This window comes from Eublepharis macularius, chromosome 2 (genome assembly GCF_028583425.1).
Source record: "Eublepharis macularius isolate TG4126 chromosome 2, MPM_Emac_v1.0, whole genome shotgun sequence".
Classification (NCBI taxonomy): domain Eukaryota; kingdom Metazoa; phylum Chordata; class Lepidosauria; order Squamata; family Eublepharidae; genus Eublepharis; species Eublepharis macularius.
The window spans coordinates 225,917,692-225,934,470 of NC_072791.1; the positions used below are offsets into that span (position 1 = coordinate 225,917,692).

The 16,779-nt window shown below is 41.6% G+C and overlaps 1 protein-coding gene across 3 annotated transcripts in view; it reads right to left on the reverse strand.

Annotated features, from left to right (window-relative positions):
• The window catches only part of GULP1 (GULP PTB domain containing engulfment adaptor 1), a 276,675-nt gene that overhangs the window by 40,977 nt on the left and 218,919 nt on the right, over positions 1–16,779 (reverse strand). For 2 of the 3 annotated variants that reach the window (XM_054972476.1, XM_054972474.1), the window contains exons 6-9: positions 11,714–11,812; positions 7,945–8,082; positions 3,020–3,136; positions 1,903–1,995 (exon numbers count right to left, since the gene is read on the reverse strand). In XM_054972476.1, the coding sequence (XP_054828451.1) occupies positions 1,903–1,995; positions 3,020–3,136; positions 7,945–8,082; positions 11,714–11,812 (447 nt within the window). The remainder of the gene's footprint in view (positions 1–1,902; positions 1,996–3,019; positions 3,137–7,944; positions 8,083–11,713; positions 11,813–16,779) is intronic. The other variant, XM_054972475.1, reaches the window with a different exon arrangement.

The following is a 16,779-nucleotide window of genomic DNA, read 5'->3' on the forward strand; positions in this document are numbered from 1 at the left end:
GAGAAACAGAATATAAACGAGTAGATAATAAGTACGAGAGACAGACAAGAGTGTGCATATGAACATGTATATGTGTATGTTTGTTTATTAATAATTATGTAACACTCAGAAGATGTAGATGTGTGATGCATGAAAATAGAGGGAAACGAAGAAGGCCAGAAGATACCCAAGAGGAGAGGAGCTGGCATAGGAGAGAAAAGATAAGCCACATGGAATTCTTAGCAAAATGAGTGATAGTTCAGGAATGTCCCTATTACCCTTACCCAGTCAAGTACCAAACATGCTAAAGATGCGGGCGCATGATTGTGACATCACATTTCAACCAATATCACCTTCTGCCCATGCCATAAATCATTACAAGGTTGCTACTCCTTCCCTTCTCCTTGATGCATGACATACTTTATGAATTATCTCTTGATTCACATGGATTTCGGTGTGACCAGATTTGGTCACAAGTTAATAGTTTTAACTGAATGTGCAGTTTGGTTATCACTGAGGAGACCACAAAAATCTGAAATGTGGACTGTCACGGAAACAATTTATTAACCCAATTATATTCACTTTATCAATCACTGTTAACTAAGAAAGCTTCTCCATTCATCTAACGCTAAAATAAATTTAATTTTTTATGATTTTTTTTATTCCTTTTCATGAGGAGCAGGATTTCACAGATTAAATATAAACCATCACTGTGAATTAAACAAGAGAAAGCTGTATACAGGACAAAAAAAGGGGGGGGGCAAATAATTTCTTTGTCAATATTAATATTAATACACACAATTAAGAACAAAATGATTTAAAATGGAGCTATAAGCCTGCAAGGGAAAAACTAAGCTTTAAATAAAGAAGGAATAATTAATAATATAGGAATTTCAGGATGAGATTCCATTGCACAGAGAATACTTTAGGATTTTAGAAGTTATCTAGGTGCATTCTGGAACATTTAAAGAAAATCCACGATTTCCATATATTTGCCTCAATGGAATGGATCTGGTACAATCACCAGAAAATAACCGTTTAAACAGGGATCCCGGTCATTTGCTTTCTAAAATTCCGTGCCATCCGCTGCTGCTCACAGAAGTTAGCATCCTCTGAAGAACCCACATTTGTCCAATCCTGATTCTCAAACAGTGAGATGACCACGGGATTTGCACAAATGCTCACATGGAACCCCAATACAAATACGCTTGCTGGACATGTTAGGAGAAAAGTTATTAACAAGAGATGCATTGCCCATAAAAAGCAGACAAGTAACCGTATGTTTGTGACAAACAATTCATCGAAGAAAGTTGGGCGTTTCCAAATCCAAGGCTGATTTTCCAGGCAGTATTAAAAAGATGCCAACACTCCACCGTCCGAAATTGAAGCCCTTCCCTCCGATTGCTACTATGCAGGCACTCTGCAGTTTACTCAATAATTAAATGAATATACTCTGCCTTGAGTCAGAGGCAATTTATCTGTTCTTCTTTAATAAATTCTAGCACTGAAAAGAGCTGTCCGGGCTGAAGCCTGGTGAGCTCCGGCGTGGACTAACAGTGCAATCTGAAGCAGAGTTCAATGGACTTAGAAGGGTGTAAATCTACTTAGGAGAGCACTCAGATCTATTTGGGCACGCAGGGAACTCAGGTCAAACTTGAAGTTCTTCCCATCTTTAACTAAGCTTAGGATAGACAAAGAGGACAGATGCATTCAACAGCATTAAGCATAAAGATAATGGATTCGTGATGTGACTTTGAATCTTCCTCCTTTTGTCAAGTTGTCACAATCTTAGAGTTACTTAGCCTTAAAATCACTGTGTTAGTTAAGTTAATCAGAAAAAATATTTTGCATTTATTATGAAGCAAGGGGATGTTAGATACGCTTGCAGGAGCATTTCTAGAGGGGGAAAGCAAGGGTACTTACTGGTGATGAATTTACTTGGGTTATCCTTAGTTGGTTCTCTAAATCTTGTACTTTGTTTTTAAGCTCCATATTTTCTGTTTCTAGTTCTTGAATCTAGAAAAATACGTGTTTGAGAGGATATGCAGATTAATGAACCAATGTTATCCCCAGCAACCACAAATCTCCAAAATGAATCTAGAAAAACAAATAACCACGATGTAAAAATCTGGGTCATTGTTCAGTAAAGATGTTTCCATGAAATACGCTCAATCCAGTACGCATAACAAATTCTATTCTATATAGTCTTTTACTTATTAACAAATACAATGCCAATCATGTGTGACCAAACAAATCTGAATTCTGCAATGACATCGTGAGCCTAGAAAGAGCAAATTCTATAGAAGCATTAAATTGTTCTCTAAAAAGCAAACCTTAAATTCTGCATAGAATTGGGGGGTGGGTGCTGAACCAGCTTAAAATACTTGTTTGTGGGCTGTCAAAATTGTTGACTGATACAAACGAATCATTCCTATTATAGGAATATCATGCAAATGTAACGTTTAGGCATCTTCCCACATAAGGACGTGTTTGACTGCAGCTGAGTAAGCTCACAACTGAAAGTATTCAACTGGTCTGTAAAATGGTGCCTGACTTTTGTCCTCATTCATTCTGTTTCCAGTGTCACCAGTTACTGTCCGGAAAACTGAAGCCCGTCCTATCTGGCCAGCTCATTTCAGCTCTTGCTTATTTCCCACCTTTGATTTGGACATTTTCCCATCAAAATTTTCCAGCATTTTCAAGTTTATCTTTGAAGCTATAAAGCTTCACTATCTGCTGCTGACAAAATCCAAAGTGAGGATTCTGTGGCTGCTCTTTGGGAGCAATTCAATGAATTTCGTACTTGCGTACATGAACATAAAAGCTATGCACAACTTAACCATAATACTGAAATCATTCACCCGTAAGCAAATTAAAACTAAAATTATTTGAATAATGTATGGGTAACTTAATATATTTTGATATCTCTTATTTTACTTCTGTCAATAAATATTCCATAATGTTGGATGTCACTTTTATTTTGCTTAAAGAAATCTAAATAGTACATTATTTAAAGTAAGAATAAACCTCTGTAACTTACTCTTTTCTGTAACCCTGCAATCTGTTTTCTTGTTTCTACGTCCTTTCCACCTGATTCCAGAAATTTCCTGTAAGCCAGGTCAAATGCTTGCCCAATTGTTAAAGTTATTTCTTCAGCCTTTACATAAAACAAATATTACCATTAGTATGTTAATCTATTCTATGTAAGAGAGGAGAAAAGACCTGTATTTATTAAGAACTTACAACTTTAAGGATTGCAAAAAAATTTGATGCAAAATTGATTGCAAAAAAAATGCAAAGTCTTATAAGTTGTTGAATTAATGAAGAATTAATTATCCATATGATAATATGCATGTTGTTTATCAATATTAATCACTCCAAGATACCACCGTGCTTTTATGCTGGCTAGATTTAATGTGCTACCATCGGCATGGGTGACAGGAAGATACAAAAATATTTCATCTAACTGTAGATTTTGTCCCTGCTCTAATAAGTCAGTTGAATCTCTGGCTCATACGTTATTCCACTGTAGACTTTATATACAGGCACACCTGGATCTATTGAAACCTGTGTCGATTGATAAAATACTGTTTTCCGAACAGTAGACCCTCAGAATTCTATTGGCGGCAGTTGATCAAAACCCTACTATATCTGTAGCCAAGATTCTATGCTTTGCAATGAAAATAAAGACAGAGATTGTATCTTAAGCATAAATTGCTTGTGAAATGCTCATCTGATTAACAGCTGTACTAGACAGCTGTCAATGTATGTATGAGGAAATAGTATTGATGGTGTTTGTATAACTTTTCTGCCTGTTTTTTCTGCTTCTGTATGACTTCTGGGCTACAATAAAAAAATGACTGACTGACGAATGACTGTCAGGCCTGCTATCCGTAGCGACTCCATGTTGTATTCAGATGTTTACTCATGCTGTGATTTTCCAGTGTCTTTCTGCCCACAGGTTCGCAGCCAGCCAGCTGTGTTCCCAGGGAGGCAGGAAGGCCTTATCTACTGGGACTAGACATTAACCTTGAAGGAGGAGGATCTCTAGCCTTCCCAGGCTCCGACTGTAGCAGGGCAGTTCTGAGAGACGCTTTGATACATTGCCTTTTGTAACTAACAAGCCATTCTCAACGAAGCTTCATGGTCAGCCAGAAGCTTTGATGCCTTTGGACTAATTATGGACACTTGTACTTTGAACGTAATCTTTCAGTAAAGAACCTTTAGATTCAAGACCTTGGATTTCTTGCAGCAAGGGGTTGGGAGATGAGTTCGGAGTAACGAATTCCATAAACTGACAATGACAGTGGAACGCTGAAGAGTACTGTGTGACTTTTATAAGTAGCTATAACTCTGGTGAATTTTTGGGCGGCTGCCTTGAAAGTTAGTGTGGTGTAGTGGTCAGAGTGTCAGACCAGGATCTGGGAGGCTCAGGTTCAAATCTCCACTCGGCTGTAGAAGCTTGCTGGGTGACTTTGGGCTGGTCACTCTCTCAGCCTTACCTTCCTCCTAGGGTTGTGAAGATTAAATGGAGGAGAGGTGAACTCTGGGCCCTCATTATGGAGAAAGGCATGTTATAAAGAAAGTAAATAAAGTAAGTATACTTCAGAACAATCTCAGTTAATAGTAGATCTCAAACTCCATGCCTGATATCCAGAGTGGAACTTCTCCGGCTAAGACGTACTTGTTGTATTGCTTATTGCCATCTAGTTCCACTGCTCTGGCTGGACTGTTTTCAAGACTGCACTCCAGACTGTTTTCGAAATTCTTACTTTAAAGCATACCAGTTGGTATTAAAGCTTACAACTGGATGGTGGGGTCAAATTGACTTGGAGAAGTCTGGGAAAAATGAACAAACTCTTGCTCTGAATCTTCGGTAAATCCTTGTATTTTGTTTGCTCATCCCTGACATTGTCAGTTGCCCTATTGCTACAAGAGACGAATTACATGAGGACGTGCACGTGAAAAGAGTCGCAATGTTAGCTGGGAAGCTGAGTTTTAAAAGAGATCAGAAGGCTTTGTCAATTTCCCCTCTCTACAGAGCCAGGGGAAATCCCTCAGAGAGGGTTTGTTAGGCTGAATCCACATGTACTGGCATAGCGCTAAACTGTTGGAATGCCAGCGTCTTCCTGGCGCAATTTCTCACATCATCGTGCCATGAGAGTGGCATCGTGGCGCGATGATGTCAGAAATTGCGCTAGGAAGATGCTGGCATTCTGACAGTTTAGTGCTATGCTGGTATGTGTGGATTCAGCCTTAATTTCCTCTTCGTCTCCTGAAGGCTCTGTCAGTTTCACCTCTCCTCAAGGCACTCCCCCCGCCCCAAGGTTTTTTAAAAAAAGCTTTATGGGCCCAGAGGGAAAACAGAGGGAAAACAAGCCTGAGTCTTGCCCCCAGCCTCTGCAGGCTCATCAGCACAGTGCCAGCGTGCAGAGGAAATGTCCGTGCTTCTAAGTATTCTGCATGATCAGGAACATTTGGAAACGATCCTTAATCACAGGGAGGCAGCATATGCACGGGCACTTCTTGCACACACTGGCACTGTGCCGACGGGCTGGCACATCCACAGAGGCAGCGGTAGGGCAGTGTGCTCATGTGCTCAGGAGTGAATATAAATGGTTGAAGCTTTGCAATTGGTTTGTCTCTGTATTACATTTCCTGATGCATAAGTATCGTTCACTCACAGACGTGTGAAATGAAATGAAAGTGTTCTCACAGAACAGAAACCTGGACTGCTGAGTCGGAATGGCTGGTTTCAAACATGATGCAAAGCACAGTTTGCTGAGAGGTGAATGAGCTTGAGAGATCCCTGGGCTTGCATGCTCCTTCCTTCCACTTTTTCCTGTCCTCACGCACAGTAATATAATTAGTTATTTGCAGGTTTGCAGTAGACCTTACTCTGCTATATTACACACAAGCTATGGTTTTGTGGGGTGGGTGGGTCAGTAATTTGTTCCCATTTTGGAATCTTGGTTTGCACAGCTGATTCAGAAGACAGATTGCTGGTTTGGATGCAACAGCAAACTACGGTTTCCAGCAATTCCTGAAATATTAGTCTTGCCACGCACTATGAGGAGATTGCAGAAACCAGAAGATTTCCCCAGCTCATTCACACAATAAGCAAACCATGGTTTGCCATTAACCAAGACAGTGTCAAGCAGATTATATAACATGGAAATATGTTGTCATATGGATGGCGAGATGGGGATATTTTCTTTTGCCAAAGAACAGCAGTGCCTGGAAATTACGGTTACCAGATCCCCTTCCCCTCCCGGTAGGAGGGCAGGGACCCAGCACTTACCTACCTGGTTCTTCTAGGATCATGCACATGCACGGCCCCACACCGGTGCAATAATGTCACTTCCAGGAAGTGATGTCATTGTATAAGTCTGAGGAGCACATATGCTTCGTAGCAGGCTGATCTGAGCCCCCAAAAGGCCCAATCCATCTGGTTTGGGGCCCAAATTGGCCCACTGCAAAGCATGTGCACATTCCTGCATGATGACATCAGTGACATCGTTGTGCCAGCCCTGGGACTGTGCCCGGGAGACCCGTTCCCCTCCTTTCCCCCCAGTGGCCAGGTAAGCTGGGGGAGGGGGAAGGTGGGAGTGAGGGATTCCCCTCCCCCACTGGGAAAATGGGATCCCTACTGGAAGCAGAGGGAGAAGGAACAGGGGGGACACAGAATATTTAGTACAGACATAAAAAGAGGGCAACATTCAAATACTATTTTTCCTATTGCACCGAAGTTAATTTTGGCAGAGTGAGTATGCAGCAATTACTACTGATTAAAGGAATGCTTTATTCAGGATCTAACATAACTGATAGTCAAAAAAGAGACAGATCTAGCTACTTTGCTAGCTGAGAAAGAGTTCTTGAGAACTCTTGTTCTGAGAAGAAGTAGGATATTGCCCTGAAAGTTGCAATCTGGAGACAGACAAGGAATGGCGTTTATCAGGAAAGAAGTTACTGACTTTGCATTCTTATCTAACTAGCCTTTGCTGCCCTCTTCAGGATCTTCTTATTTCACACCTACCGTTAACTCCTGCCCAACTCTATAAACAATCCAAACCAGCCTACAGTGAACTGGAACAGATAACCTTTTCTCTGTTTCAGAACATGGCCTTTTCTTTATGCCTCATACTACATGACAACAAAATTCAGTCTGGGCATGCTCACAGTTTGCATGCATTACATTGTAAAGTAGGATGTAGTGAAAAATAGATACAGGTCCCTTACACATGCTGGGTGGCTTGTGCATGCACATTTGGACTTGGGGAGTAGCCCTGGTCGGGTACAATAGAAGGGATTCCTGCTTCAAGGAGAGACTATGGATAGTGGTCCCAAACTGGGGCTGCACGAGCACTAGCATGAGTTAGAAAGTTTGAAGAGTGCTGATGTGTTACATGGTGCGGAGAGGAAAAAAAGATTATGGTTTTGTTGCTGGATGGGTGAGGGAGGGAGAAGTTTTTAAATGGCAATTTCAGATGCAATGAAGTATGGGAATCGGAGAAAAGTAGTCTGTATTGTCCCAAGAAAGTATTACCAGTCTCAGGCCATTTCCACACACCCTTAAAGGGATGGCACACAAACGGAACGCTAGCAACGTCTCTGTTAGCAAAATGGATGTGGGTCATTTGGCTTCTGTTTTTCTCGGTGTCTTTTCTGGGACCGCGGAAAGTGCATTCCTAAAAAAGGTGCTGAAAAAACAGAAGCCAAACAGTCTGCAACTGTTTTGCAAACGGAGACATTTCGATTAATGAGGAAAGGCTGCCAGCGTTCAGTGAGCGATCCATCCCTTTAAGGGCATGTGGAAATGGCCATAGTTAAAATCCATTACATCACTGATATAAATTTGTAATCAAGTTGGCTTCAAAATATGAACTTCTGCTTTCGTCTCTCCCATCTTTATGAGAGTTACAAAACAAGCCAACAGCTCTTCTGCAGAAAATATGGTATACTTACACACTTTTCACTGTCAAAGACGTAGCACAAATGCTTGTTTGATTCCGAGTCTTTGCATATGAAAGTGAATATCCTTTTGTCGGTTTTGTCGTCAGCACAAAACGATATCCTATGGAGCTGGCAATTGTGCTGGACTTCCTGTAAATAACAGTCATGCAATTAGACTTAGTGTTGCATTTGGGGATCGGATCACCACCTGGCACAACCAGACACAATGAAACCAGACACAACTGTGTGTGTGTGTGTGTGTGTGTGTGTGTAAAGTGCTGACAAGACTTATGAGAACCCCCACTGGAGCCTGCGAGGCAAGAGACTAACAGAGATGGGTTGCCACTGTCTGCCTCTGCACAGAGACCCTGGTCTTCCTTGGCGGTCTCCCATTCAAGTACGAACCAGGGCCGAACATGCTTAGCATACAAGATCTGATGAGACTGGGCTAGCCTAGGCCATCCAGGCCAGGGCATTTGGGGATCAGATCACTCCATAGGCCAGCCAAAGGCAACAAAGCCAAACACAATTTTACTTGACAAAATAATGAGACAACCTACAATGCTTGTTTTGTCTAATAATGATTTTCCAACTTGTACACACAGCAAAACTGGAGTCTTAAAGACCAACAAGATTTCCAAGGTATACTCTTTCAAGAGTCAAGCTCCCTTTGTCAGATACGTGATGAAAGGAGCTTGACTCTTGAAAGCTCATACCCTGTACTCCAATCTTGCTGTTCCACTGCAGACCAACACAGCTACCCATCTGGAACTATCTTCTTGTACATAAATTCTGATAAGCTGCTTGGCTAGACCTGGCTGCAATGCGCACAATTATCTGGGTCCAACAGCCATGCTAGTCAAAGATGCATGTTCCTCAGCAAACCTTGAAAGGGCTCCAGCTCCATTTAAAAGACCCATTCACTGAATCACAGAAGAGTGATTGTGAGAACTGAAATGTCACTTTCTCAGATAAAAGGAATGAGATTTTTAAGTAAACAGTAAATAAGGGTTATCTAGTTTCATTTTCAAATTTTATTCAGAGGCATGTGAAATAATTCATGCATACAAAAACACACCCCTATTCTTCTGAAACCACTCCAATGAATACTGACTGCAGAATATCTGTGGAAGAAAAAAATGGACATGTGACCTGGAATTAAACTATCTTATGGTCTACAAAGTAGTTGGAGTGGTATCTTCTTTCATTCTCTGGGACCACCCGGCTCAACGACTTTAAACCAAATGGCTTCCAGCCATCTATGTCTCATTAATATGCCTGAACACTGCAGCTATATGCCCTGCTTCGGGTGCTGCCGCTTCCTGAGATTAGGGGGTGGCCATATTGTAAGGAAATGGTTCAGAGCGATGCTTTGGAAAAGGGATAGGGAATGTAGATTATACTACCATATCTGTTGCTGCAACTATGCTTCTACTGTGTAGTTCCCCTGTTGTTCAATATTTCATACTGAATTGCTTATGTTTTGTTTCAGCATTGTTTCAGCTCTGTATTGGAATTCTGCTTGTTTTCAAATTTCTTCAACCCATACCATATTCTATTGTTTATTGAATGTCCCAGCCATGGATCATATTGACTTACATGGTGTAATCCATCTTGAATCTCAGCAAGAAAGGCAGACTATAAACCATGTAAATAAACTTAAAAAATAAAAACAAATACATCCTCCATGTATGTGAATATGTCTGTGTCCAGCATCTGAGGCTCAGCCCCTGGACTTACCAGGAGGAGGGGACCGGAGGCAGTTGGGGGACAGCCACCCAGCCACCCCAATGGGCACCCAGGACCAGAGCAGACCAACAACTGAAGGGGGAAAGAGGCATCCAAAGCCACAGGAGGGCAGAGAAACACCCAAGCCTCAGTGAGTCAGGCAAGACAGGTGGAAGCCAGCTAGCCCCACCCTCTGGTGGGGGACCAGGGAGCCAGGCAGTGAGAGTGAGGACCCCCAGGAGGGGAGCAGACCTGAGGGAGGAGGCTCAGAAAGCAAGGGCAGTCAGCCAGCAGCCTCACCAGTCAGGGAGGAGAGGCAGCCAAAGCAGCACAGAGCCACACTCCAGCCTGCAGGCCAGCTAGAAGGCAGTAGCCTGGTCCAGGCAAAGCTAGGAGCAAAACAACCCCAGGTGGGGCTGCCTGAGGCACAATACAGGAAAAGCTTGGCGGCCAGCCAAGGAGGCACAGGTGTGCCTGCCCCAAGCAGCTAGTTCAGTAGAGAAAGCTTGGCAGCCAGCCAAGGAGGCATAGGTGTGACTGCCTAGAGCAGCCTGTAGAGCAAACCCAGGTGCAGCTGCCTGAATCAGCCAGGGCCGTGGCTAGAGTGCAGGAGGGGGGCATGGCTGACAGGTGGAGCAGGGAATTGGTGAAGGGATAATAGGGAAGTCCACCCACAGGGCGGGGTGGGTTGTGTAGGAGTGTGGAGGAGTTTAGGGAGGAGACAGAGATGGAAACTGAGCGGAAGGAAGATGAAGGGGAGAAGGAAGAGTAAGTCCAGAGGAGGGAAGGGGCCAGCTGTCATGGAAGGCAGCCGGGACTCTGTCAGGTTGAGCGGGCCTGCGAGAGGATTGAGAGGATGCGAGGGTGAGGTATACCCCCCCCTTCCACAGAGCAGGAGCCCGCATAATCCCTGATGGTTTAATCAATGGTTCATGCTGCACCTTGATATCCTATTACCAATGCCATAACTGTTTCTTCTGTTCAATTCTTCCACAGAATGATTGCAGGTGTTTATCTAGCAAACTGTAAAAACTTTCAGTCCACATGACCTTGTATACTGTTCACTCCTGTTCATTGCTATGTCTTGCTTTCCAGTGGCTCAACTTGATAGTGCAAGTATGCGAGATGTTCTCACACAGAGTGTTTGCCAAAATCATGTTTATTGTTGGGAGGGGGAAGGAGCAAATGTAGGTGTTAAGAAGAAGGGTTTTTCCAGATTCTTATTCCTGTCAGTTTCTACTCTTGCTGCTTAGATGCTTACCTTGCTTCTGAGTAGACCTAAGGACATATATATGGAAATGATTTGATTTCTGAATAAAACCATTTAACCAAGAGCCTGGATTTCTTGCTGCAATGGCACAGGGATCCGTCTACCAGATCCTGTCATCCGTAGCCTGACACGTTCCTCTGTATTTGTGTTGAATGTAACGTAAGAATTACTCAACACATGCGTTTAAAAAATCAAGTGTACACTGTTGACCGATTGTACATACATTTGATTTAAACTTATGAACAGGGCTTGACAAACAGCAGATCAAGTGGATACATGTACACTGTAGTAAGTTACCACTTGACTAAGTGGCACTATCTCTGAAGATACCTCTTTTCTTTCAAAGCAAGCACAATAACATCATAATAAACAGTCTACACTCCACACGGTTCCCAAGAACTTAAGATCATTGCAGGGGAGGAGAAGGAACCAGCTAGTCTTAGCATCTTGTTTCCTTGACAGGGCAAACAAACACCCTTGGAAAGCACATGACAAGGGCTTCCCCCCTTCTGTTGCCTCCCCAGCAACTGCTGTCCAGGAGCATAAAACTTCTAAACATGGACAGTCTGTTTAGTCCAGCACAACCTACAGGCATTGACAGACCTTGTTGTACAGGAATCTGACTCATTCCCTTTCAGAGCCATCTAAGCTAGCGGTCTCATCAAACTCCGGTGACAGCAAATTTCATAAATTACTTACACATTATGAAAAGAAATCTTGTTTTGCTTCTCTGTGTGAGAACATTAGAGAGTGGGGAAAGGATTTTTTTTAAATGATCCTTACCTTTGTTTTTGGATCTAGGATTTTCACTCCATATATTGAGATTTGTAACTCAACCTTTGGTGTTTTTTGTCCTTCAGATTTCTTGATATGTCTTGCAAACTGAAAATTTAAAAAAACCAAATAATTATGTAAGGATATGTATAATATAATTAGGTGCTACTTTGGGGAAGATTACAAGTTTTCTTTTAAAGTTTTCCCTCACATTATTTGCCAAGGTGAGGCCTTCCTAAGGATGCCACATCCGTCAGAGATAGGGCTATTTATCAAAAAGCTCATCAGACTTTTGGGGTGATAGTTTTACAGAATTCTATTTATTCTGATACACTCCAGATTTCAAAGCTATTTTGCTTACATGAATAGTGAAGACTGTCATTTTCTTTAGGTATGTAGTTAACAATGTTCATTTCAGATTTACGAATACCAGGGATTAAATAATTTATTCTTCTATACTGTATAATTTTTGTTGTTGTTCCCGGTCTTGAAAATTTATACAAACTGAAAAGTAAGCTATACATTCTTTGAAACAAGGAACAAATAAAGTAATAAAAATCTGAATATAAAAATCACTGCCTTTTGCTACAACCCCAAGATGCATCACCAGTAAACAGTAACCTGCAATTACAGTCAATTTTTTATTTACCAGGGTTGTATATGTCCTCAGGCCAAAGTACCTGAGAATCACAGCAGATGCACGATCTGGATTTGAATGTGAAAACAGCAGCTGCAGAGCCCTGATTAGAATTGTTGACATGGTGCAGGATTAGGAGGCAGGTTTAACTCTTTCAACCCTCTGGTTCCCCTAGCTTAAATAACCCTCCTGTAGGTGCTTGTCTGTATGAATCCCTCAGTGGGGCAATTAGCATCTCCCAGGGGAAAGGGCATTTGAAGTCATGAAAATGGCATGGGAGGAAAAAGGTTACCCTGAGCCAGCAGTCCAAAGCAGGTGCTGCTGAAGCTGCTATTTACCAATAGAAGTTGCATAAGGGTCCCATCCACAGCTCTTTTGGCATCCCGCCTGATTTGACTCTCCAAATAAGGAGTTCCCAATGTGACGCTCTTGGGTGCCATGACGCCTACCAACTCCTTTTCTGGTACCCACCCAAGGGTTTTTAGAATGTGGGTGGGGCCAGCTGGGGCTTTTACTCAGCTGGGCATCTGACCAGCTGTGCATATTTTAAAAAATATTCAGGTGATAGATGCCATCAAAGTGATGGCTTCATTCTCTCTCTCACTCCTCCTTCACAGTGTATTTTTTAAAATTAGCCTTCTCCCTTTGGGCTTCCTCTGTGTATGTGTGTGGCTCCACCTCTCATGGCAGCCATTTTGTGGTTGCATCCACCACATGGTATTCGAATTCCAAAGATGCTCTTAGGCTAAAAAGATTCAAGCATCTGCTCCATATTACCAGAATGAATGGACTGCCACCAAAGTCTTCAGCAATGGTCAGAACACTCTCAGTAGTTATGAGATAGGTGCCTTAACTGGAAGCATATGAAACAAGACTACATGTATTTCATATATTCCAATAGCAAAACTTTTATAAATGGCTCTAAGGTCAGCTGGAAGTCCTTCACTCATAACACATACATACATGTTTCAGAGATTTATTTTATTTACTTAAATGTTATTATTATTACTTCATTTATACCCTGCCTTTCTCTGCAACAGGATCCCAGAGTGGCTTACATCATTTTCCTCTCCTTCATTTTATCCTCCATTTTATCCATCTTCTATGTAAAGGATAATTTGGCCCCAAGCTGTGATTTATTTGTGACTTTTTTCATGGACAAAGTCTCTAAGCTCTGCCTGGAGAGGAGGTATAAAAGTTGAACAAACAAACAAATAAAATAGCCCTGTGAAGTAAGTTAGGTTGAGAGGGTGTGACTGGGCCAAGGTCAACTGGTGAGGTTCTATGATAAAGCAAGGATTTGAACCTGAGCCTCACAAATTCTAGTATGATACGCTAAACAATATGCCACAATGGCTTACTGGGGCAGTGATTATATAGTTAACAAGCAGAAGGACAGTGGGTTCTAGTGGCATTCATCCTCAATCAAGTGTTCAGTTTGGAAGGCTGGCTAAAGTGAAGCTGCAAAGGAACTGAAAAGATCTGAAGCTATCAGGTCTGAAGCGTAGGGACTCCTAGGATCGTGTTTGAAATTGCAACAGTTCCTTCCCCTACATTTCGCAGTAATCTCAGCCTTTTCCAACGGATCTGTATAAAGCAACAGTACACAATGATTTAGGGTCTGGCGATATTACGAATCCACTATGGATTGCTGATGAGCGGAATTCAATTTAGCCTGCTTCTGACTAGTGGGGTCTACAAGGGAATGGCCATGACTTGGTGTAGATTTGATGCTGCAAGGCATCTCAGGTGGCTTACTTGACTTGTGACCTTGGAGTGCTGCAACTGGTCAGAGAAGACAATCCCAAACTGGAGGGACCAAGGGTCTGACACAGTGTAAGGCAACTCCATGTTCTGTATCTTACAACTGCACTCAGCAAGGTTTGAGGTTTTCCTTCAGACTAAAGAACTGTCATCCAACTGAAATGGCTCTAAGGAGAAAGGCTCCTTAGGCTGGAAGAAGGCTTCAGACCTTGCTAACTGGTAGGATACAAGCCCATATATTCATATTCATTTGAAAACATGCAGAAATCCACATGGCCACCACAAAGTGAATGCTTGTGTGGTCAACGTTTTGCCATTCTTGAATACAGTACATCTGTTCTAATTTTTTTTCAAACGATAAAGGCACCATTCTATCTCCTTCACAGGGGAAAAGAAAAGTAATCACCAACAATGAACGTTTGTTGCACTTTGGGGGTCAGGGTAGACTTACAGAGGTTCATTAGAAAATGCTTTGAGAACACAGATTTAAATACACTTTTGATTGGAATCCCAGAAAATATCATTTCATAAACAAGAACAATGTACTCAACTAGGATATTCTGGAAAGTGTTTTATATAACATGCAAAAAAAAAATATTCTCTAGACTCCCCAGACATCCTTAGCAACTTTGGTGGGTATGATTTATACTCTCTCCCCCGCCCCATACTGACACAAAGAAACAGAATGCAACCCAAGTAAAAGGAAATCCAAACTGGTGGCCCACCATAAAGAAGTTGATAAAGTAATAAAGATGTATTGTTTAGTAATCTAAACATTGACGGACCCCACTATAATCCACTGCTGGTTAGCAGAGACAGAAATTAAATCCTGAGAGAAAAAACAAAGGGAAAATTAGGTTTGCCAACAGCACTAGTTTTGACTATAGAACGTTGGCTCCACCTAATGGCAAAAATAAAGTTGTAGAGCATTGTACGCTATACACAGCTCTTGGTGTACTGGAGGCTAAAGTGAGAAAACAGACACGAATCAATCCTTTGCTAGTTCTAGCTTGCTGAAAGCTTGCTTCTGCAACTAAATTATTAAGGAGCATTTCAACTGGGCACAATTTCAAGGCAGCTCTAGTTAACCAGGATATATTTGAGACAGAATTGCCCACAATAGACCAAACAATACTTCACTGAGTGCAAAACATCTGTAGTGAATAGCAGACTGAGGCACACAGTTATGTCCCAAAACACACTCAGCTATTTGATGAAACAAGGCCTTGAAGTTGGATAACAACCCAGAATACAAGTTGAACTGACCCCAAAGCTGTATTAGCTTCCCTACCATCCACAGCAGCCTAAATGTTTTAAGCATGTTTCATTCCCTCTTCAATTAATTCAGCTTTTTAAAAACTACTGTTGGGGTTTCATGAAACTTTGATTAGCATTTCTATTTTGAAAAGGGAAAGTGAAGAATTTTTTTCCTAATTAAGAATGTACAGCCAGGGATACACTTTCACGTTTACCATTTAGAGTGCTCATGGAGGGCATGCTTTAAGTGAGATTACAGAAATATTATGCTGAATTAAAGATAATTGAAAAGGGATGTTTTTTTTTAATTTACCAAGTAATGGTTGAACTGGAGATCCTTCTGTTTTCCCATGGGCTTTCCTACCTCCCCCCAAGCTCCTTCCTTCCTTCGATAGTTTAAGATAAGATTTCCAGCCTTTGTTGGTCATATAGCTTCTCTCATCCTCATCTTTTTGCGTGGAAAATTAAATGAATCTAACCATCTGCTCTAAAAGTAGACTACACATTTAAATTAGGCATAGAAAACATGCAGTATTGGCTCGGGGCTAACATAGTTCCCCTTTGTTTCATGATGGACCAATCGATATGTACCTTTTAAATATTATTTTAAAACAATTTTAGGTTGGTAGCTGTGTTGGTCTGCAGTAGAAAAGGAAGATTTGAACCTTAAAGACCAACAGGGTTTCCAGGGTACAATCTTTCGAGACTCAAACGTATCTGATGAACGGACTCTTGAAACCTTATTCCCTGGGAATCTCATTGGTCGTTAAGGTGCTACTGGACTGGAATCTTGATTTTTAGTAATATAATTTGCACAGCACACCAATATGAATAGAAAGCGCATGTCTCATGGGTGCTGCAGAAACTTCTTTTCAGAGATCATCTGTCAAAAGAGTTTTGGTACCTTTTTAAAGCATAACTAAAAAATTTCATTTTAACTGTCTTTCTGCAGCTTGGATAAAATTGGCAGGACAAGGGGAGTTTTTTTAGCTCAAGCATTTTAACAATCCCTTGACGCTGATATAGTCCAAGGAGACAATGATAGCAAAGGCAGATGCTTAAAAAAAAATCTTATGCGCCATATGTAATTTTTTTGATTGGGAAATGCTTACTGCTTTTCTGCTTCCCAAAAGTAATCTATTAATATAGAATCAATTTGATTCAAAATAATATTCACACAAGCACACAAGAAAGTCCAGTATTTTATAAAGTTCTAATTTAATGTAAAAAAGATGAAACTATATTGCTTATAATAGAGGGATGGATCTGTAATGGCCCTAATGCTACAAGGTCTCTCAGGGCCGAGCCACAAGTGACGAATGACACTTGAACGGCCAGTGAACAGACTCGCGTGTACTCCTCCCTGTTCGCTCGCGCTCCACTCGATCACTACCCTTTCAACTCAAAACTTCCAGGC